Source organism: Salvelinus sp. IW2-2015, linkage group LG28 (genome assembly GCF_002910315.2).
Source record: "Salvelinus sp. IW2-2015 linkage group LG28, ASM291031v2, whole genome shotgun sequence".
Lineage (NCBI taxonomy): Eukaryota > Metazoa > Chordata > Actinopteri > Salmoniformes > Salmonidae > Salvelinus > Salvelinus sp. IW2-2015.
In genome coordinates, this window is record NC_036868.1 from 18,217,269 (window position 1) to 18,235,828 (window position 18,560).

Here is an 18,560-nt window from a genome sequence, read left to right on the forward strand (position 1 = left end):
CTATCGCTGCCCCGCATGATGTTGTGATAGGAACTGAGCGCCGTCTGTGTAAAGAGACTGATACTGTTGCTCTCACAGCTGCGATTCACCCGGCTGCTAAATTGAGTCAAGTCGTTTGCGGCAGTCCATATTGACCCCGGTCTAGATCCGGACGGCAGTTGTCCTGTTGAGTATTGCTGCATTAGACTAAAATAAGGAAGATTTATTTTCATGAGTGGATGGTTAGGGGGCTGGAACATAATTAGTTGATTGCAAATTGACCCCAAGAAGCCCAAACAGATATAATATTTGACTGGTACCCCGTGTATATAGACAAGTTATTGTAACTCATTGTGTATTTATTATTACACGTTTTACTTATTATTTACTTATTTTCTTGCTCTCTGTATTGTTGGGAAGGGCCGTAAGTAAGCATTTCACTCTTAGTCTACACTTGTTGTTTGCAAAGCATGTGACAAATAAAATTAGATTGAAAACATAATTTCATGCCTTACTTACATTTGTATGCAATAACATACACTATATATACAAAGTATGTGGACACCCCTTCAAATTTAGTTGATTTGGCTATTTCAGACATACCGGTTGCTGACAGGTGTATAAAATCGAGCAAACAACCATGCAATCTCCATAGATAAACATTGGCAGTAGAATGGCCTTACTGAAGTGCTCAGTGACTTTCAATGCGGCACCGTCATAGGATGCCACCTGTCCAACAAGTCAGTTCGTCAAATTTCTGTTCGTCGGGAGCTTCATGAAATGCTTTCCAAGGCTGCACACAAGCCTAAGATCACCATGCACAATGCGAAGCGTCGGCTGGTGTAGTGTAAGCTCGCCGCCTTTGGACTCTGGAGCAGTGGAAACATGTTCTCTGAAGTGATGAATCATGGTTATTATTGACTGTATGTTTGTTTTACTCCATGTGTAACTCTGTGTTGTTGTATGTGTCGAACTGCTTTGCTTTATCTTGGCCAGGTCGCAATTGTAAATGAGAACTTGTTCTCAACTTGCCTACCTGGTTAAATAAAGGTGAAATAAAAAATGGTTCTCCATCTGGCAGTATGACGGACAAATCAGAGTTTGGCGGATGTCAGGAGAACGCTACCTGCCCCGATGCATAGTGCCAACTGTAAAGTTTGGTGGAGGAATAATGGTCTGTGCCTGTTTTTCATGATTAAGGCTAAGCCCCTTAGTTTCATTGAAGGGAAATGTTAACGTGACATCATACAATAATATTCTAGACGATTCTGTGCTTCCAACTTTGTCAACAGTTTGGTGCAGGCCCTTTCCTGTTTCAGCATGACAATGCCCCCATGCAAAAAGCAAGGTCCATACAGAAATGGTTTGTCGAGATCGGTGTGGAAGACCTTGACCAGCCTGCACAGAGCTTTGACCTCAACCCCATCGAACACCTTTGGGATGAATTGGAACGCAGACTACCAGCCAGGCCTAATCGCCCAACATCAGTGCCTGGCCTCACTAATGCTCTTGTGGCTGAATGGTAGCAAGTCCCCGCAGCAATGTTCCAACATATAGTGGAAAGCCTTCACAAAAGAGTGGAGGCTGTTATAGCAGCAAAGGGGAGACCAACTCCATATTTAAAACAAATGTAAAAAAAAAAAAAAAAAAAAAAAATAAATAAATAAGGGGACCAACTCCATATTAATGCCCATGATTTTGGAATGAAATGTTCGACGAGCAGATGTCCACATACTTTTGGTCATGTAGTGTATATCGCTCTATGGATTTCCAAAATCAAAATAACTTCGCGCTGATTTGCTGGTGTTTTTAGTCTTTTATGTCCAACAATTTAAATAAAATCACTCGCAGGCCGAATTTGGCTCACGGGCCGCCAGTTGGGGAACCCCGATCTACAACATGCCATTTAGCAGTATATAACACTTACAGTAGTCCATGCATACGTTTTCATATGGATGGCGCCAGCGGGAATCAAACTTGCAATCATGGAGTTGCAAGCGCCATTCTCTACTGAGCCACACAGGACCACATATATTATATAACCAGCATTGAACTGTAAAAAAAAATGCAATGAGTAAATAGATAAATTAATGGATAGATATAAATAAATATAATTAATAAATAGATATACCCGCAGGCAATATTTTGCTGTGTCCCAAAACAAACTTGTGTGCAGAAGCTTCCCTGGGCTAATTGTTTGTAAGCTGTACTGTGTACACCCACTACTAAAATAATGACCATCCCAGCACTGGGCGATCTCTATGCTTTGATTGTCCTCCCTGCAGTTAGTGTGTTTTTTTCTATCTAGATTATGGGTCTGCTGCTGACCGCTGTAGCTCATTTTCTTTTTCTGGCTGAGCCAATGTGCTCAGGCTCTTCGGCTTCATTCCAAATGGCACCCTAATCCCTATAGTGCACTACTTTTGACTAGATCCCTGAGATATAGGGGAAAGGGTGCCATTTGGGATGCAGAATTCCTCTTCAGGGCTGAGGAGATAAACAAATGGATAACACATCAGAACATCCCTACTAACGTCTATCTCCTGTTCTCCCTCTCACTTCCTTTTTTTCTCTTTCCCTTATCTCTCTCTCTCCCACCACTCCTTTTCTCTCCCGCTCTCGTTCTTTACCACTCCCTTCTGCTCTCTGGCTCTCCACCTATCCCTTCTTTCTCTCTGCCACTCCCTTCTTTCTTTCTCTCCCTCTTTTTTTTTTCTCCCTCTCTCCCTTTCTCGCTCTCTCTCTCTCTCTCCCCCTCTCTCACTTTCTATGTTCTCTTTTCCCCTCTCACTTTGTGTGTAGGTGGGGAACCCCCGCGTGGAGCTCACGCTCTCGGAGCTGCAGGAGATGGCCACACGGCAACAGCAGCAGATCGAGGCCCAGCAACAGATGCTTGTTGCCAAGGTAACCTATGGTGTGTTTGTGTACACATCATTTTCTTTACTTACTGGAAGAAAAGCTTTATAAGAGGGTCAGAGCTAATGTATTCCAGGGGTATTCAAATCCCAGTCTGGAGGTCCAGAGTGCTGCTGGTTCTGTTCTACCTGATAATTAATTGCACCCACCTGGTGTCCCAGGTCTAAATCTGTCCTTGATTAGAGATTTGTCCACTTTGGGGTGGTTTGATAGTATTAAATTGTTCCCCACAAGCCCCTGATCAAATAGATATGATACCCTCTCCAAAAAAATAGCTTTTTATATTTTTTACACTTTTCTATATCTTGTTGTATGGGAGTTTAAGCAATAGAATGTTTGCAGGCTGATTTGAAGGAATGTTGAGACAAGTTGGAATGTTCACATGCTCATTGAAAATGACTATTAAACAACAATGGAACATTCTATTGGGTGGATCTCATCTTAAAAAACATTTTGCCATCCATAGCTAATGATTTACGTAGACTCATCATTGAAACAACAATGTTACAAATGGTAGAACTACATAGGCTACTTGTTTTAGGGAAATTGGTCATACTGGGATATAATACAAGTGCAAGAGATTCAAATCTAGTAGTGTATTGGTTTTATAGTTGTCACTTGTAGTCTGTTGCATAGCAATATAGCATAGAGATGTTGAAGAGGACGCTAGTGCCCAAAAGCCTGTTTTAGCATAGGCTGTGCCATTGAGGACTTTAACCATTTTTAAGTAGTCAACCGGGTGGGACTACCTATGGGTTAAGGAAGGATCACATTATTCTCTGCAGGTCATCAGGAGGGATTAGTCAATTATACTCGTGAGTGAATATTCCATACCTGTAGGTGGCAGTAAATCGCCAACCTTGACTTTATACTGGTTCAAATAACACACTCCAGGTGGCAGTATGCACCCTTTAAGTTTTTTACCAACTGATGGATGTAGTAGAAGAAGGAAATTGACTACTTCAAAATGATGGTGCCTGTGAAGTCAGACTCCATAATGGGACAGATACAATGTTGTGATCTCTATAAATGTCTATGACCCTATGGTTAAATCAGCAATAGCTAAGCATTATTATTTAGACTTTTTCTAGGTTTAAGTAAAGTTTGGTGCACTCATTATGAAGGCATTTAGTGAAAATGGGTTAACTGTACCTATTTTCTGGATGTGATGCACTCCTAAGGGATTTCCATACAGAGTGCAATGTACTGGGCAGGTTTCACATCAGATTTCCTGATGTTAACACAATTTATAGAATCCAATTGCATATAATTTTAATTAATAGATATCAGTGAATGCTCTAGAACATTTTGAAAGTGTTTTAATTCGGGGTGCAACGGTACACATTTGCACTGAACCGTTTGGTGCTGCGACCTCGGTTCGTTCGGCACTGTAAATCCAAATGAATACCGGTATTTAAAAAACACACACAAAAAAACAAAACACTGTGCCTATGCTGCGTTGTATGCCTCTTGAGTAAATCAGCTGAAAAAACCTTTCAGGCTATTCCATTAAAATAACTAGAACCTGTCCGCATGTTGTAATCAAAATTCTAATCTCAATTGGCTAATTTCAAACTGTCCTTTTGTGAGGCGCAGCCGGGAACTAGTTCTGTACAATGGCGAGTGGTGGGATCGATAAACCAGGAGGATTCTCCATCGTTTAAATGTTTACTTCCCAGTAGATGCCAACGGCGATAGACCTTAAGAGTATGTCGCCACTGCTCAACGAGAATAGCCTATGCAGCTGCCAACACCTCAAACATGTTGACACATTTATGCCGACATCACCCCAGTATTCCTACCCCCGGAGCAAGACAAACGCAAAAAAAACAATAACACGACTTCGTCTCCCCTCTCCATTCAAGCGGCAGCCCTTCACAGAGGATTCTGACCGGACCAAAGAAAGTGTAATAGCGATAGGTATGTCTATATCTACAGATATGCCCCTATTCTCAGTGGTTGAGAAGAATAGGGAGTTTCAGCATCTCGTGAAAGGTGCTCGAGCCATGTTACAAACTTTGTCCTCTGGCACTCATTTAAGCAAACAGGTAGTACACGCAAGCTGAAGTTGTCAATGAATTGTCCAATTCACCATGTGTACCTCTTACTACGGATAGATGGACTTCCAGGGCTACAGAGAGCTTCTTAAGTGACAGCCCGTCACATTACCCAGGAATGGGAAATGAGAAGCACTTTGCTACCCCTTTATGAGAGTCACACAAGTGCGCATATTTCTCTATGTAAGAAAACATTATAGCATAGGCCTGTCTGAGCCACGGTCACATATTGATTTCACATGCACATTGCACTTTATTTTAGTGTTATAATAATTTGGTGGGTGCTTATTTTTTTATCTATTTCACACGTACACGTGTGTATTGAAAATGTGTTTTTTGCATATCCCGCTCTCCCTGAGACCGCCTCGTAGAGTGCCGTCAAGGCCAGGGTCTGCCATTATTAGCGGCAACTCTGGAACAATTAGGGTTAAGTGCCTTTCTCCAAGGGCACATCAATTAGGCCTGGCTCGCAGTCGGCGTTCCAATTCATCCCAAAGTTGTTCTATGGTTTTGAGGTCAGCTCTGTGCAGGCCAGTCAAGTTCTTCCACACCAATCTCGACAAACCATTTCTCTATGGACCTCACTTTGTGCACGGCGACGTTGTCATGCTGAAACAGGAAAGGGTCCTCCCCAAACTGTTGCCACAAAGTTGGAGCACAGAATCGTCTAGAATGTCATTGTATGCTGTAGCGTATAATGTCCCTTCACTGGAACTAAGGGGCCTAGCACGAACCATGAAAAACAGCCCAAGACCATTATTCCTTCTCCACCCAACTTTACAGTTGGACCTACGCATTGGGGTAGGTGGCGTTCTCCTGGCATCCGCCAAACTCAGATTTGTCCATTGAACTGCCAGATGGTGAAGTGTGATTCATCACTCCAGAAAACACGTTTTAACTGCTCCAGAGTCCAATGGCGGTGAGCTTTACACCACGCCAACCGACGCTTGGCATTGCGCATGGTGATCTTCAGCTTGTGTGTGGCTGCTCTGCCATGGAAACCGATATCATGAAGCTCCCGATGAACAGTTCTTGTGTTGAAGTTGCTTCCAGAGGCAGTTTGGAACTCAGTAGTGAGTGTTGCAATCAAGGACAGATGTGCTACGCACTTCAGCACTCTGCGGTACCGTTCTGTGAGCTTGTGAGGCCTACCACTTTGCGGCTGAGCCGTTGTTGCTCCTAGATGTTTCCACTTCACAATAACAGCACTTACAGTTGACCGGGGCCGCTCTAGCAGGGCAGAAATTTGACGAACTGACTTGTTGGAAAGGTGGCATCCTATGACTGTGCCACGTTGAATGTCACTGAGCTATTCAGTAAGGCCATTCTACTGCGAATGTTTGTCTATGGAGATTGCATAGCGGTGTGCTCGGTTTTATACACCTGTCAGCAACCGGTGTGGCTGAAATAGCCGACTCCACTTATTTGAAGGGGTGTCCACATACTTTTGTGTGTGTATATAGTGTATGACTTCCTAATATTTAGTTGTACACCCCTCTTTTGCCCTCAGAACAGCCTCAATTCGTCGCCGCATGGACTCTACAAGGTGTCGGAAGCGGTCCACAGGGATGCTGGCCCATGTTGACTCCAATGCTTCCCACAGTTGTCAAGTTGGCTGGATGTCCTTTGGGTGGTGGACCGTTCTTGATACACATGGGAAACTGTTGAGTGTGAAAAACCCAGCAGCGTTATAGTTCTTGACACTCAAATTGGTGCGCCTGGCACCTACTTGCATACCCCATTCAAAGGCACTTACATATGTTGTCTTGCCCATTAACACGCATACACAATCCATGTCTCAATTGTCTCCAGGCTTAAAAATATTTCTTTAACCTGTCTCCTCTCCATCTACACTGATTTGAAGTGGATTTAACAAGTGATATCAATAAGGGAACATAGCTTTCACCAGGATTCACCTGGTCAGTCTGTCATGGAAAGAGCGCTGTGTACAGTGCATTCGGAAAGTATTCAAACCCCTTGGCTTTTTCCACATTTTGTTACGTTATAGCTTTGTTCTAAAATGGATTCAATAGTTTTTTCCCCTCAATCTACTCACAATATCCCATAATGACAAGGGAAAAAACGTTTTTTTTTCGAAAATTTGATACATTTCTTAGTGTTTAAACATACCTTATTTACGTAAGTATTCGGACCCTTTGCTATGACACTCCAAATTAAGCTCAGGTGCATCATGTTTCCATTGATCATCCTCAAGATGTTTCTACAACTTGATTGGAGTCCACCTGTGGTAAATTCAATTGATTGGAAATGATTTGGAAAGGCACACACCTGCCTATATAAGGTCCCACAGTTGACAGTGCATGTCAGCGCAAAGACCAAGCCATGAGGTGGAATGAATTGTCTGTAGAACTCCAAGACAGGATTGTTTCGAAGCACAGGTACCAAAACATTTCTGCAGCATTTCACTATTCCTGTGCATGTAACATTTAAAACTTTCCAAACTCAGTTGTGGGAGAGAAAGGAAACTGCATAGTTATTTCACAATGAAGCCAATGGTGTCTTTAAAATAGTTACAAAGTTTAATGACTGTGATAGGAGAAAGCTGAGGATGGATCAAGAATATTGTAGTTACTCCATAATAGTAACCTTACTGACAGTGAAAAGAAAGAAGCATGTACAGAATAACAATATTCAAAAAATTGCATCCTGTTGGCAAAATTGCACTAAAGTAACACTGCAAAAAATATGACAAAGCAATTCACTTTTTGTCCTGAATACAAAGTGTTATGTTTAGGGCAAATCCAATACAACACATTACTGAGTATCACTCTCCATATTTTCAAGCATAGTGGTGGCTGCAACATGTTATGGGTATGCTTTTAATCGTTAAGGACTAGGGAGTTTTTCAGGATAAAAAAAAGAAACTTAATGGAGCTAAGCACAGGCAAAATCCTAGAGGTAAACCTGGTTTAGTCTGCTTTCCACCAAACACTGGGAGGTCAATTCACCTTTCAGCAGGACCGTAACTAAAATACAAAGCCAAATCTACACTGGAGTTGCTTACCAAGAAGACAGTGAATGTTCCTGAGTGCTCGAGTAGTCTACTTTAATCTATGGCAAGACCTGAAAACGGTTGTCTAGCAATGATCAACAATAAAATTGATAGCGCTTTAAGTATTTTGAAAATAATAATTTGTCAAATGTTGCACAATCCAGGTGTGGAAAGCTCTTACAGATTTACAGCTCTAATAGCTGTCTAAGGTCCTCCTACAAAGTATTGACTCAGGGATGTGAATTCTTATGTAAATTAGATTTTTGTATTTCATTTTCAATAAATTAGCAAACATTTCTAAAAACATGTTTTCAATTTGTCATTATGGGGTATTGTGTGTGGGTGAGAAATTAATTTAATCCCTTTTTTATTCAGGCTGGAACAACATTTTGGGGGGAATAAGTCAAGGGGTGTGAATACTTTCTAAAGGCACTGTAGATCACTTTATTTCCCGCTTCTGTTCCTCAAATGTTGTTTTTTGTTTTTTGTTTCTGTTCCCTCAACCATATTCAACCCATGCTTTGAGGTCCAGACTTGAATTTGATGGTGCCCATTTTCCATCCATAAGAAGACGTCTGATGTCAGGCTTTCAGGAAAGCAAAGGGTCACATGCTTTTGTTATAGTCCAGCACTTAAACTCCCGATTCAACAAATATCAACGTCAATGTAGAATCTCTTCAGTTTTCAGGTATTATTTGGCAGTAGTTGGCAGTAGTCTGTTTTCCTGCAAAATGTAGCACAACACAGAAAAATTACATTCATTTATAATTTTCAATGGCACTTTTTATGACCGTGGAAATACAATTTTTATGCCAGTATTTAAATGTCATGACCTCGATAATCACATGTTTAGTTAAGCCTATATCTTGTGAAATATCATTGGGAAGACATTAGAAATATTAGTTGCAACAGTTGTTCAAACTGTTCAGTCATCTGAGCCATGGGGCTGAGTAGTTGGGTATCAGTGAGGCCACTGCAGCTCTGGCCATTTTATAGCTTCTATTCACTTAGCCAGTGAAGGGCTGCATCCTAAATGGACCCCTATTCCCTAGGTAGTGCACATTAGGGCGGCACGTAGTCTAGCGGTTAGTGTTGGGTATGTGACAACATTTATTCATTTTTTTGCCCTTTTTTAAAAAGTGGTGCACTATAGGGAATACAGGGTCATTTGGAACACATCCAAACACTTCTGGATTCAGTAGGGACTAGGGAGCATACGTTCCGTCATGCTGCTGGCCTGTGTGTGTGCGCGCACATGATTAATGCTGTCCATTGCAGAGACTTGGTGCTGAATTCCATTATGTGGAGAGTGAGGCAGGCAGGTTTTTGTGTGTGCCTTCTTGCGGTTGTCATTTTCTTTTTCTCATTTTAACCATTTGCATTTGTGGTCCAGCCAGCCAAATTCACCCTACCTCCACTGAATGACATTCGGAGCATTTCTCTGTTGGTCTTGAGTGGGTCCACATTAGCTATTATTCACCAGCTATTAGGCTAGCTGTAGTGCTCGCCTCAGCGGCTTGCTAGCCAGCGTTGTGGAATAGCTTCAAGCTAGCTTAGCCAATGCTATAATGTCTGTAAAGAGTCTTTACCTTGTTAGTAGATTTGGCTCCTTATTAGAGGAACGCATTGACCAAGAGATAATATGTAGGCAGTCTATATTTCTGTACACACCCATAATAATAAAAATGTTTCCCAGGTGCTGGATCTGAAAGGGTAACGTAGAACAAAACTATAAATCCTCACACTGGTATGATGTTCCCAAGGTCTTTAAGACAAGGACAATGTTTCGACTCCAAACTAGGTCGTCATCATGATTGACCGATTTGGCCATGCAGGGAACCTCTGTGCCAAATGGCAGAGAAGTGATTTTATTTTAAAAAGTAGGTCTACTTGAAACCCTGCAGTCATTTGGAAACATTGGCCTGTCATCTCCTCTCTTGGAACTTGAATTAGAGCAACACACAGTTGAGAAACTCAGAGATGAAGTCATTCCTCCTCCTTTCCTCCTTCAGAGTTCAAACCCAGTCGCTAATGTATTTCTTATATGGACATCCGTTTATATTATTAATGATGAATAGATGAACTTTTAGCTATTAGATGGAAGCTCATCTGTATATCAGGGTCTTGTGAGAGGACTGTTGTGTGTGCTTGCGTGCCAGCAATGTGTGATCAAAGTGTGCAACACAAGTGTGTGTGACCGGTGGAGTGTATGTATGAAGTGTAACATGGGCTTAAACCACGAATGTCACATGCTGTTACAGATTGCTGTGTTGTCCATGCACACGTGCAGATGATGTTCACACCTTCAAATGTGTTCGCTATGCATCAGGTTGAAGACCGTTGACCATTTCTAATCACTCTTTTCCCCCCTCTCCATCCCTTTCCATTTCCCCTTCTTGCTTTCTCCTTCCCTGTCCCTTTTTCTCCTTCCTTGTCTCTCTCTCTCTAATTTTCTTTCTCTCCCTCTATCTGTAGGAGCAGCGTCTGCGCTACCTGAAGCAGCAGGAGCGGCGGCAGCAGCAGTCGGTGTCTGAGAGCGAGAAGCTGCAGAGGCTCAAAGAGCGCGTGGAGAGCCAGGAGGCCAAGCTTAAGAAGATCCGCGCCATGAGGGGTCAGGTGGACTACAGCAAAGTTATCAACGGCAACCTGTGTAAGTTTACACATGTATAAACACACCCACCACGTGTACGCTGTGTCCATCCACCTCACCCCAACTCACCTCTACACTGTGTGTCCACGTGTGTGTATGTGCGTCCCATGTTATCCACAATGTGTGTACTATGGACCACAATGGAAATAAGTAATTCAACTTTTATGTCATCCTCAATGATTTTTTTATAAATTGGGTGGTTCGAGCCCTGAATGCTGATTGGCTGACAGACGTGGTATATCAGACCGTATACCACGGGTATGACAAAACATTTTAGTTTTACTACTCTAATTACATTGGTACCCAGTTTTATAATAGCAATAAGGCACCTCGGGGGTTTGTGATATATGGCTGATATACCACGGCCAAGGGCTGTATCCAGGCGCTCTGTGTTGCGTTGTGCATAAGAACAGCCCTTAACCGTGGTATATTGGCCACATACCACACCTCCTCAGGCCTTGTTGCTTAAATATATCAGGTTGTCTTTTGATGGGGTGGTTTCCCGGACACAGTTTAAGTCTAGTCCTGGATTTAAAAGTACATTGAAAAACGCTTTTAAGTCAAGGATTAGACTTAACTGCTGTGGGAAACCCCACCTATATGTGTGATAAACTCAACTAAATCCTAAATCCTCCTCCCTCCACCCCTAAAGCGGCAGAGATTGAGCAGGTGAGTGGGCTGTTCCAGGAAAAGCAGGTGGAGCTGCAGTCAGCTGTGCTGCGGGTAGAGCAGCTGAGTCTGCAGCTGGAGGACCTGCGGCGGGGAAAGCTCAACGGCCTGCAGTCTGCGCTGGGAGGACAGGTCACCAGCACTGCAGCCCTGGAGCTGCGCAAACTCTACCAGGAGCTGCAGGTAGAGTTTAGTGTTCTGAACTAATGTTCCATCACAAACCCTCTGCTCCAGTGCCCAACTTTTGATCCCGATCAAAATGATCCTGTATTGTATCAGTTCTCTTCCCCCATTCAATGTTGTTCGCCTTCATTTTACCCAATTGTCAATGGTTCACTGTTCAGCCTTCAGCACTATAGTGCCCTCCAAGCTCATCACTAAGCTCGGGACCCTGGGTCTGAACCCCGCCCTATGCAATTGGGTCCTGGACTTCCTGACGGGCCGACCCCAAGTGGTGAAGGGATGCAGCAATACCTCTGCTATGCTGATCCTCATCACGGGCGACCCACAAGGTTGCGTGCTTAGCCCATTCCTGTTCTCCCTGTTCACCCACGACTGCCTAGCCACGCGACACAAATGATAGGCCTGATTACCAACAACGGCGAGACCACCTACAAGGAGGAATTGAGGGTACTGGTGGAGTGTTGCCAGGAAAATAACCTCTCCCTCAACGTGGAGAGGGTGAAAAGCTTCAAATTCCTTGGTGTACACATCACTGACAACCTGAAATGGTCTATCCACACAGTGTGGTGAAGAAGGCACAACAGTGCCTCTTCAACCTCAGGGGGCTAAAGAAATGTGGCTTGGCCCCTAAGACCCTCACAAATTTCTACAGATGCATCATTGAGAGCATCTTGTCGGGCTGTGTCACCGCCTGGTACGGCAACTGCACCATCCGTAAACGAGGACTCTCCAAAGGTAGTGCTGTCAGCCCAAAGCTGCCCTCCAGGACATCTACAGCACCCGGAGTCACAGGAAGGCCAAGAAGATTATCAAGGACCTCAGCCACCCGAGCCACGGCCTGTTCACCCCGCTACTATCTAGAATGCGGACTGTTAAATGGTCACCACTAGCTGGCCTCCGCCCAATACACTGTCCTGAACTTCAGTCACTGTTACTAGCCAGCTAGTTGCTCATTCTAATATTTCTATATTCTTAATACCTTTTCATTTTGGGGATTTGCATGTATTGTTAGGTATTACTGCACTGTTGGAGCTAGGAACATAAGTATTTCGTTACACCCGCAATAACATCTGGAAAATATGTGCACGCGATTTGATTTGTTGTATTGTATGTGATATGTTAGAGATTTGGTCCAGTGTTATAATTGCATCAAAAAAAGAGGGACCACATCTGAAGGGGAGCATAATTTAACACAACACAGGATCATTTTGATATGGATTAAATGTTTTGAAAATCTGGGCCCAAGTTTGCACTTGTGCACTCCTTCCGTGCGTTAAAAATCATTGGATTGGTAGGCGAAACAAACGCAAAGGACTATCTCCTTAGCCGTTTCTTCTGTGTGAAACTTCACAATGGGGAAACAACTCTGCGGCCTGCTGCTTGTGGACAGCAAACTAGATGGAAATAGATGCTAAATATACTTTTGTATTATTGGGGTTATGTTTGTGCACACGTGTGTGTGAGTCTGGGCCTATTTTTACTTCCCATATTCATACCTGTGTGCTAACTCTTTGTCTTTCTATTCTGTGTGTATGTGCGTGTGAACCTGTGTGCTTTTGTTTGTGTGTGTTTGTTGGCGTGTGTGTGTGTCACCCTCAGATCCGGAACAAGCTGAACCAGGATCAGAACAGTAAGCTGCAGCAGCAGAAGGATCTGCTCAACAAACGCAACATGGAGGTGACCCTCATGGACAAGCGCATCGGAGAGCTGCGGGAGCGCCTCTATAAGAAAAAAGCTGAGGCACGTCAAAAAGAGAACTTACCTGTAAGGCTAGGAACGGACAATGCACAAACAAACTCACACTAAGGAAAACACACAGCAAACTTATGCATTAATATAGCCTCTTACAATAAAAACCTGGGCTAGGAATGCACAGCACGGACACAAACACTCTCCTACCCACCTGTCATATGTATGGGTAAGCTCACTTCTGTTGGCTCTTTTGGGACATTCAAAAGCTGGTAAAGTGCCAATCTGTTTGCTATCAGCATCATGCCAACTCCCTGTCTCTCATTGCCAATGCCTAAGCAGTTGGCAAGAGAGCAGAAACAGATTAGAACCCAGGATAGTGTATTCCCTTAAACAGAACAGAATACAAGAAAATAATAACAAGACTCAATACACATCAATACACACACTTACGATGGGGTCCATTACTTCATATTGATACTAACCCTAATCTCTCCTTCCATCTTCCCTTTCTCTGTGGTCCCCCCTTGCTTTCCCCATCCTTTTTTCTGTGGTCCCCTCGTTCCCTTCCCTCCACACAACGCTTTCTCTCTGTGGTCCCCTCTTTCTCCCTAAAGCTAAACAGGACCAACGGGCCTCCCTCTCCCCAGCCGGCCCCAGGGACTCTGGGACGGGTGGCAGCCGTGGGGCCCTACATTCAGGTCCCTCTGCCGGGTAGACAAGAGGGAGGCTACACTGGACCCCCCGAACCTATGAAACCCCAGACACTGGGTGTCAACCCCCCAGCCAATCATGCCCGCTCCAAATCAGGTTGGTCTACCTTGCCATCATGGACTCTCTTCACCCGGTATGGTATAGGGTGTAGTTGCCCCAAGATGCTGATCTTGAGTCAGTTTTGCATTATTCCCACTAATGCTTAAGGTTAGGATTGGGGCACCTCGGAGCACTCTGTGTGGTTGGTTTTCCAATAACCTGACATATTACTCACCTATCTTTGTTGCTCTGTCATGCTTTCTCCTATGATTCAATCTCTTTTTCTCAACTTTTATCTATGTCTTCACGTTTGTACTCTTTCTGTCTTTGGCTCTACTTCAAGACAGCCATAATGACTTGACAATGGATTTATTTGATAGTGTTTGAGAGGGACACATGAAGACTAATTATTGAGCTTCCTAGCCACTCGTGAACAACTGTAGTACTCATGTTTTCCCCCAGCAACACAATTGTTGAATTCACGTCACCAGGCATGCATGGTTTAGAACAGGTACTGATTTAAAATACCAAAAACCAGCAAACACAGAGTGCTGCATCCCTGGTCCTTATCAGACAGTTAGGACTACACATTTGCATGGTAATTTCCCCTGTAAATCTGATACAGTATTTCTACTGAATGTCATGGATATAGCAGGATCTTTGTTTTAACTTATGTGATCTGTTAAATATTTTATTTTACCATTAAACTGCATCCAAAAATCTGATGGGGAAGCATAATTTAACACTACAAAGGATACTTTTCATCTGGCTTAAATATTTAAACTTTGCCCAGAGCAGGCAGTATCCATCAGGAGGCCGAAGAACAGCCTCCCAGTCTCAAATCCTCTGGTCCCCCATGATCACCATCGCCAGTGATCCTGAAGCCCATGTCTCTCTCCTTACAGGCTTTACAGTTGATACTCCTTTATTACTTTTTTTCTTTCTATCTCTCTCCTCCTCTAACCTTCTTCTCTCCCCTTTTTTACTCTGTGGTGTATCCTGTGTTTCCCTCCCTCCGTTCTTTCCTTCTCTTTCCCTCCCGTCCCGTGCTGTGGTGTCCTGTGATTGTCTTTGTTCCACTGGGGGGGTGACACCCCTACTCCTATCCCTATCTACCACGTTCGTCCAGGGGCGGACACAGTGCGAAAGCCCCTCGGCCCGTGGAAGGTGTCTGATTTAGACATCGTGGTGGACCCACTGCCCCCTTCCACTCCGGAGGCGCGCTCGGGTGGCTCGGACGGCATGTCCCGTGAGTGTGGCAGGTTGCGTAGGGTGAAGTAGTCCCTAGACACTGATCCTGGATAGGATTGGAGGAGGGGATGCTGGTTCTAGATCTGTACCAAGGGGAAACTTCACCCTGGAGCGGTTGTCAAGCGGGAGGGACGGACGGCCCTTTGAACCTTACCTCTGCAGTAGTGGGCAGGATCTTCAGCATGTGACTTAGACACTGGCCTTTACACATTCGGAAACTCTAGCTCGTAATGTCAAGTTTTATTTTTTTAAGGACACTTAAAACTCTTGCTAGTCTGGTGAATCCATCCTGATTGCTGCACTCACTATTCTGTATCAAACATAATGTGAGCTATCACATTTATAAAGTCATGAGTTACACAACACATAATGTAACAAACATGTAATTTATTTTTAATATTTACAGAAAGTGCTCCACCTTGAAAACGTAACTGCTGAGGGACCTAATATAAGAAAAAATGTTTTTTGGAGTGGTTCCTCAGAAAAAGAAATACCATAAACATAGTAGGCTATTCAATAGACCTGCTGGGCTACACACTTAGTTACACAAACAAACCGAGGACGATAGGCTAATACAACATACAGTTGAAGTCAGAAGTTTACATACACTTAGGTTGGAGTCATTAAAACTCGTTTTTCAACCACTCCACAAATTTCTTGTTAACAAACTATAGTTTTGGCAAGTCGGTTAGGACATCTACTTTGTGCATGACACAAGTAATTTTTTCAACAATTGTTTACAGACAGATTATTTCACTTATAATTCACTATCACAATTCCAGTGGGTCAGAGGTTGACATACACGAAGTTGACTGTGCCTTTAACTTCTCTGGGATAGGTGGGACGGTAGCGTCCCACTTGGCCAAAATCCAGAAAAAATGTAGCGCGGCAAATTCAAATATATTACAATAAAAATCCATCTTTCATGAAATCACACATGAAAGACACCAAATTAAAGCTACACATGTTGTGAATCCAGCCAACATGTCTGATTTCAAAAACGATTTACGGGGAAAGCACACCAAACAATTATGTTAGCTCAGTACATAGCTACAGAAACACAGCCATTTTCCCAGCAAAATATAGTAGTCACAAAAAGCAGAAATAAAGATAAAATTAATCACTAACCTTTGATGATCTTCATCAGATGACACTCATAGGACATCATGTTACACAATACATTTATGTTTTGTTCGATAATGTGCATATTTATATCCACAAATCTCGGTTTACATTGGCGCCATGTTCAGAAATGCCTCCAAAATATCCGGAGTAATTGCAGAGAGCCACGTCAAATAACAGAAATACTCATCATAAACTTTGATGAAAGATACATGTTTTACACAGAATTAAAGATACACTTGTTCTTAATGCAACCGCTGTGTCAGATTAAAAAAAAAAAAAAAAAAAATTAAAACAACTTTACGTAAAAAGCACACCATGCAATAATCTGAGACGGCGCTCCGATTTAACGTTTCTCCACCATGTTGGAGTCAACAGAAATACGAAATTACATCATAAATATTCCCTTACCTTTGATTATGTTCATCAGAATGCACTGCCAGGAATCCTAGTTCCACAATAAATCGTTGTTTTGTTCGATAATGTCCATTACTTATGTCCAATTAGCTACTTTTGCTAGCATGTGTAGTACACGTGTCCAAACGCTCGCGCAGATGCAGGCAAACGTCGGACGAAAACTTCAATTACAAGTCGAATAAACTGGTCAAACTTAGTAGAGAATCAATTTTCAGGATGTTATCATTTATATCCAATAAGGTTCCAACCGGAGAATTCTTTTCAGTCTCTATAAGTAATGGAACGCATGGCGATATCATGAGGAAAGCGCGTGACCAAGAACTGGCAATCTGCCAGACCAATGACTGAAACACCTCCCATCCGGCCCCACATCACACTAGAGTTCAGCTTTCTACAGACTGTTGACATCTAGTGGAAGGCGTAGGAAGTGCAAACAGATCCATATATTACAGGGAATTGAATAGGCGATGACTTTAACATCGACCAGTCTCAGAATTCTCACTTCCTGTTTGGATTTTTTCTCAGGTTTTTGCCTGCCATATGAGTTCTGTTATACTCACAGACATCATTCAAACAGTTTTAGAAACTTCAGCGTGTTTTCTATCCAATAGTAATAATAATATGCATATATTAGCATCTGGGACAGAGTAGGAGGCAGTTCACTATGGGCACGCAATTCATCCAAAAGTGAAAATGCTGCCCCCTATCACAAAGAAGTTAAACAGCTTGGAAAATTCCAGAAAATGTCATGGCTTTAGAAGCTTCTGATAGGCTAATTGACATAATTTGAGTCAATTGGAGTTGTACCTGTGGATGTATTTCAAGGCCTACCTTCAAACTCAGTGCCTCTTTGCTTGAGATCATGGGAAAATCAAAAGAAATCAGCCAGACAGAAAAAAAAGTGGTAGACCTCCACAAGTCTGGTTCATCCTTGGGAGCAATTTCCAAACGCCTGAAGGTACCACATTCATCTATACAAACAATAGTATGCAAGTATAAACACCATAGGACCACGCAGCCGTCATACCGCTCAGGAAGGAGACACGTTCTGTCTCCTAGAGATGAACGTACTTTTGTGCGAAAAGTACAAATCAATCCCAGAACAGCAAAGGACCTTGAAGATGCTGGAGGAAACCGGTACAAAAGTATCTATATCCACAGTAAAACGAGTCCTATATCGACATAATCTGAAAGGCCGCTCAGCAATGAAGCGGAGTACTGCTCCAAACCGCCATAAAAAGCCAGACTACGGTTTGCAACTGCACATGGGGACAAAGATTGTACTTTTTGGAGAAATGTTCTCTGGTCTGATGAAACAAAAATAGAACTGTTTGGCCATAATGACAATCGTTATGTTTGGAGGAGAAAGGGGGGGAGGCTTGCAAGCCGAAGAACACCATCCCAACCGTGAAGCACGGGGGTGGCAGCATCATGTTGTGGGGGTGCTTTGCTGCAGGAGGGACTGGTGCACTTCACAAAATAGATGGCATCATGAGGCAGGAAAATGATGTGGATATATTGAAGCAACATCTCAAGACATCCGTCAGGAAGTTAAAGCTTGGTTGCAAATGGGTGTTCCAAATGGACAATACTTCCAAAGTTGTGGCAAAATGGCTTAAGGAAAACAAAGTCAAGGTATTGGAGTGGTCATCACAAAGCCCTAACCTCAATCCCATAGAAAATGTGTGGGCAGAACTGAAAAAGCGTGTGCGAGCAAGGAGGCCTACAAACCTGACTCAGTTACACCAGCTCTGTCAGGAGGAATGGGCCAAAATTCACCCAACTTATTGTGGGAGGCTACCCAAAACGTTTGACCCAAGTTAAAAATTTAAAGGCAATGCTGCCAAATACTAATTGAGTG

General features: G+C 43.1%; 1 protein-coding gene across 3 annotated transcripts in view; it reads left to right on the forward strand.

Moving 5' to 3' along the window:
* Positions 1-18,560, forward strand: part of ppp1r13bb (protein phosphatase 1, regulatory subunit 13Bb) — an 88,357-nt gene that overhangs the window by 51,221 nt on the left and 18,576 nt on the right. Inside the window, exons 6-10 of one of the 3 annotated variants that reach the window (XM_023973787.2) lie at positions 2,782-2,883; positions 10,441-10,615; positions 11,268-11,467; positions 13,067-13,231; positions 13,774-13,966. In XM_023973787.2, coding sequence (XP_023829555.1) covers positions 2,782-2,883; positions 10,441-10,615; positions 11,268-11,467; positions 13,067-13,231; positions 13,774-13,966 — 835 coding nt within the window. Of the gene's footprint in view, positions 1-2,781; positions 2,884-7,107; positions 7,352-10,440; positions 10,616-11,267; positions 11,468-13,066; positions 13,232-13,773; positions 13,967-18,560 lie in introns of those variants that run through there. The other 2 variants (XM_070435942.1, XM_070435943.1) reach the window with 2 other exon arrangements.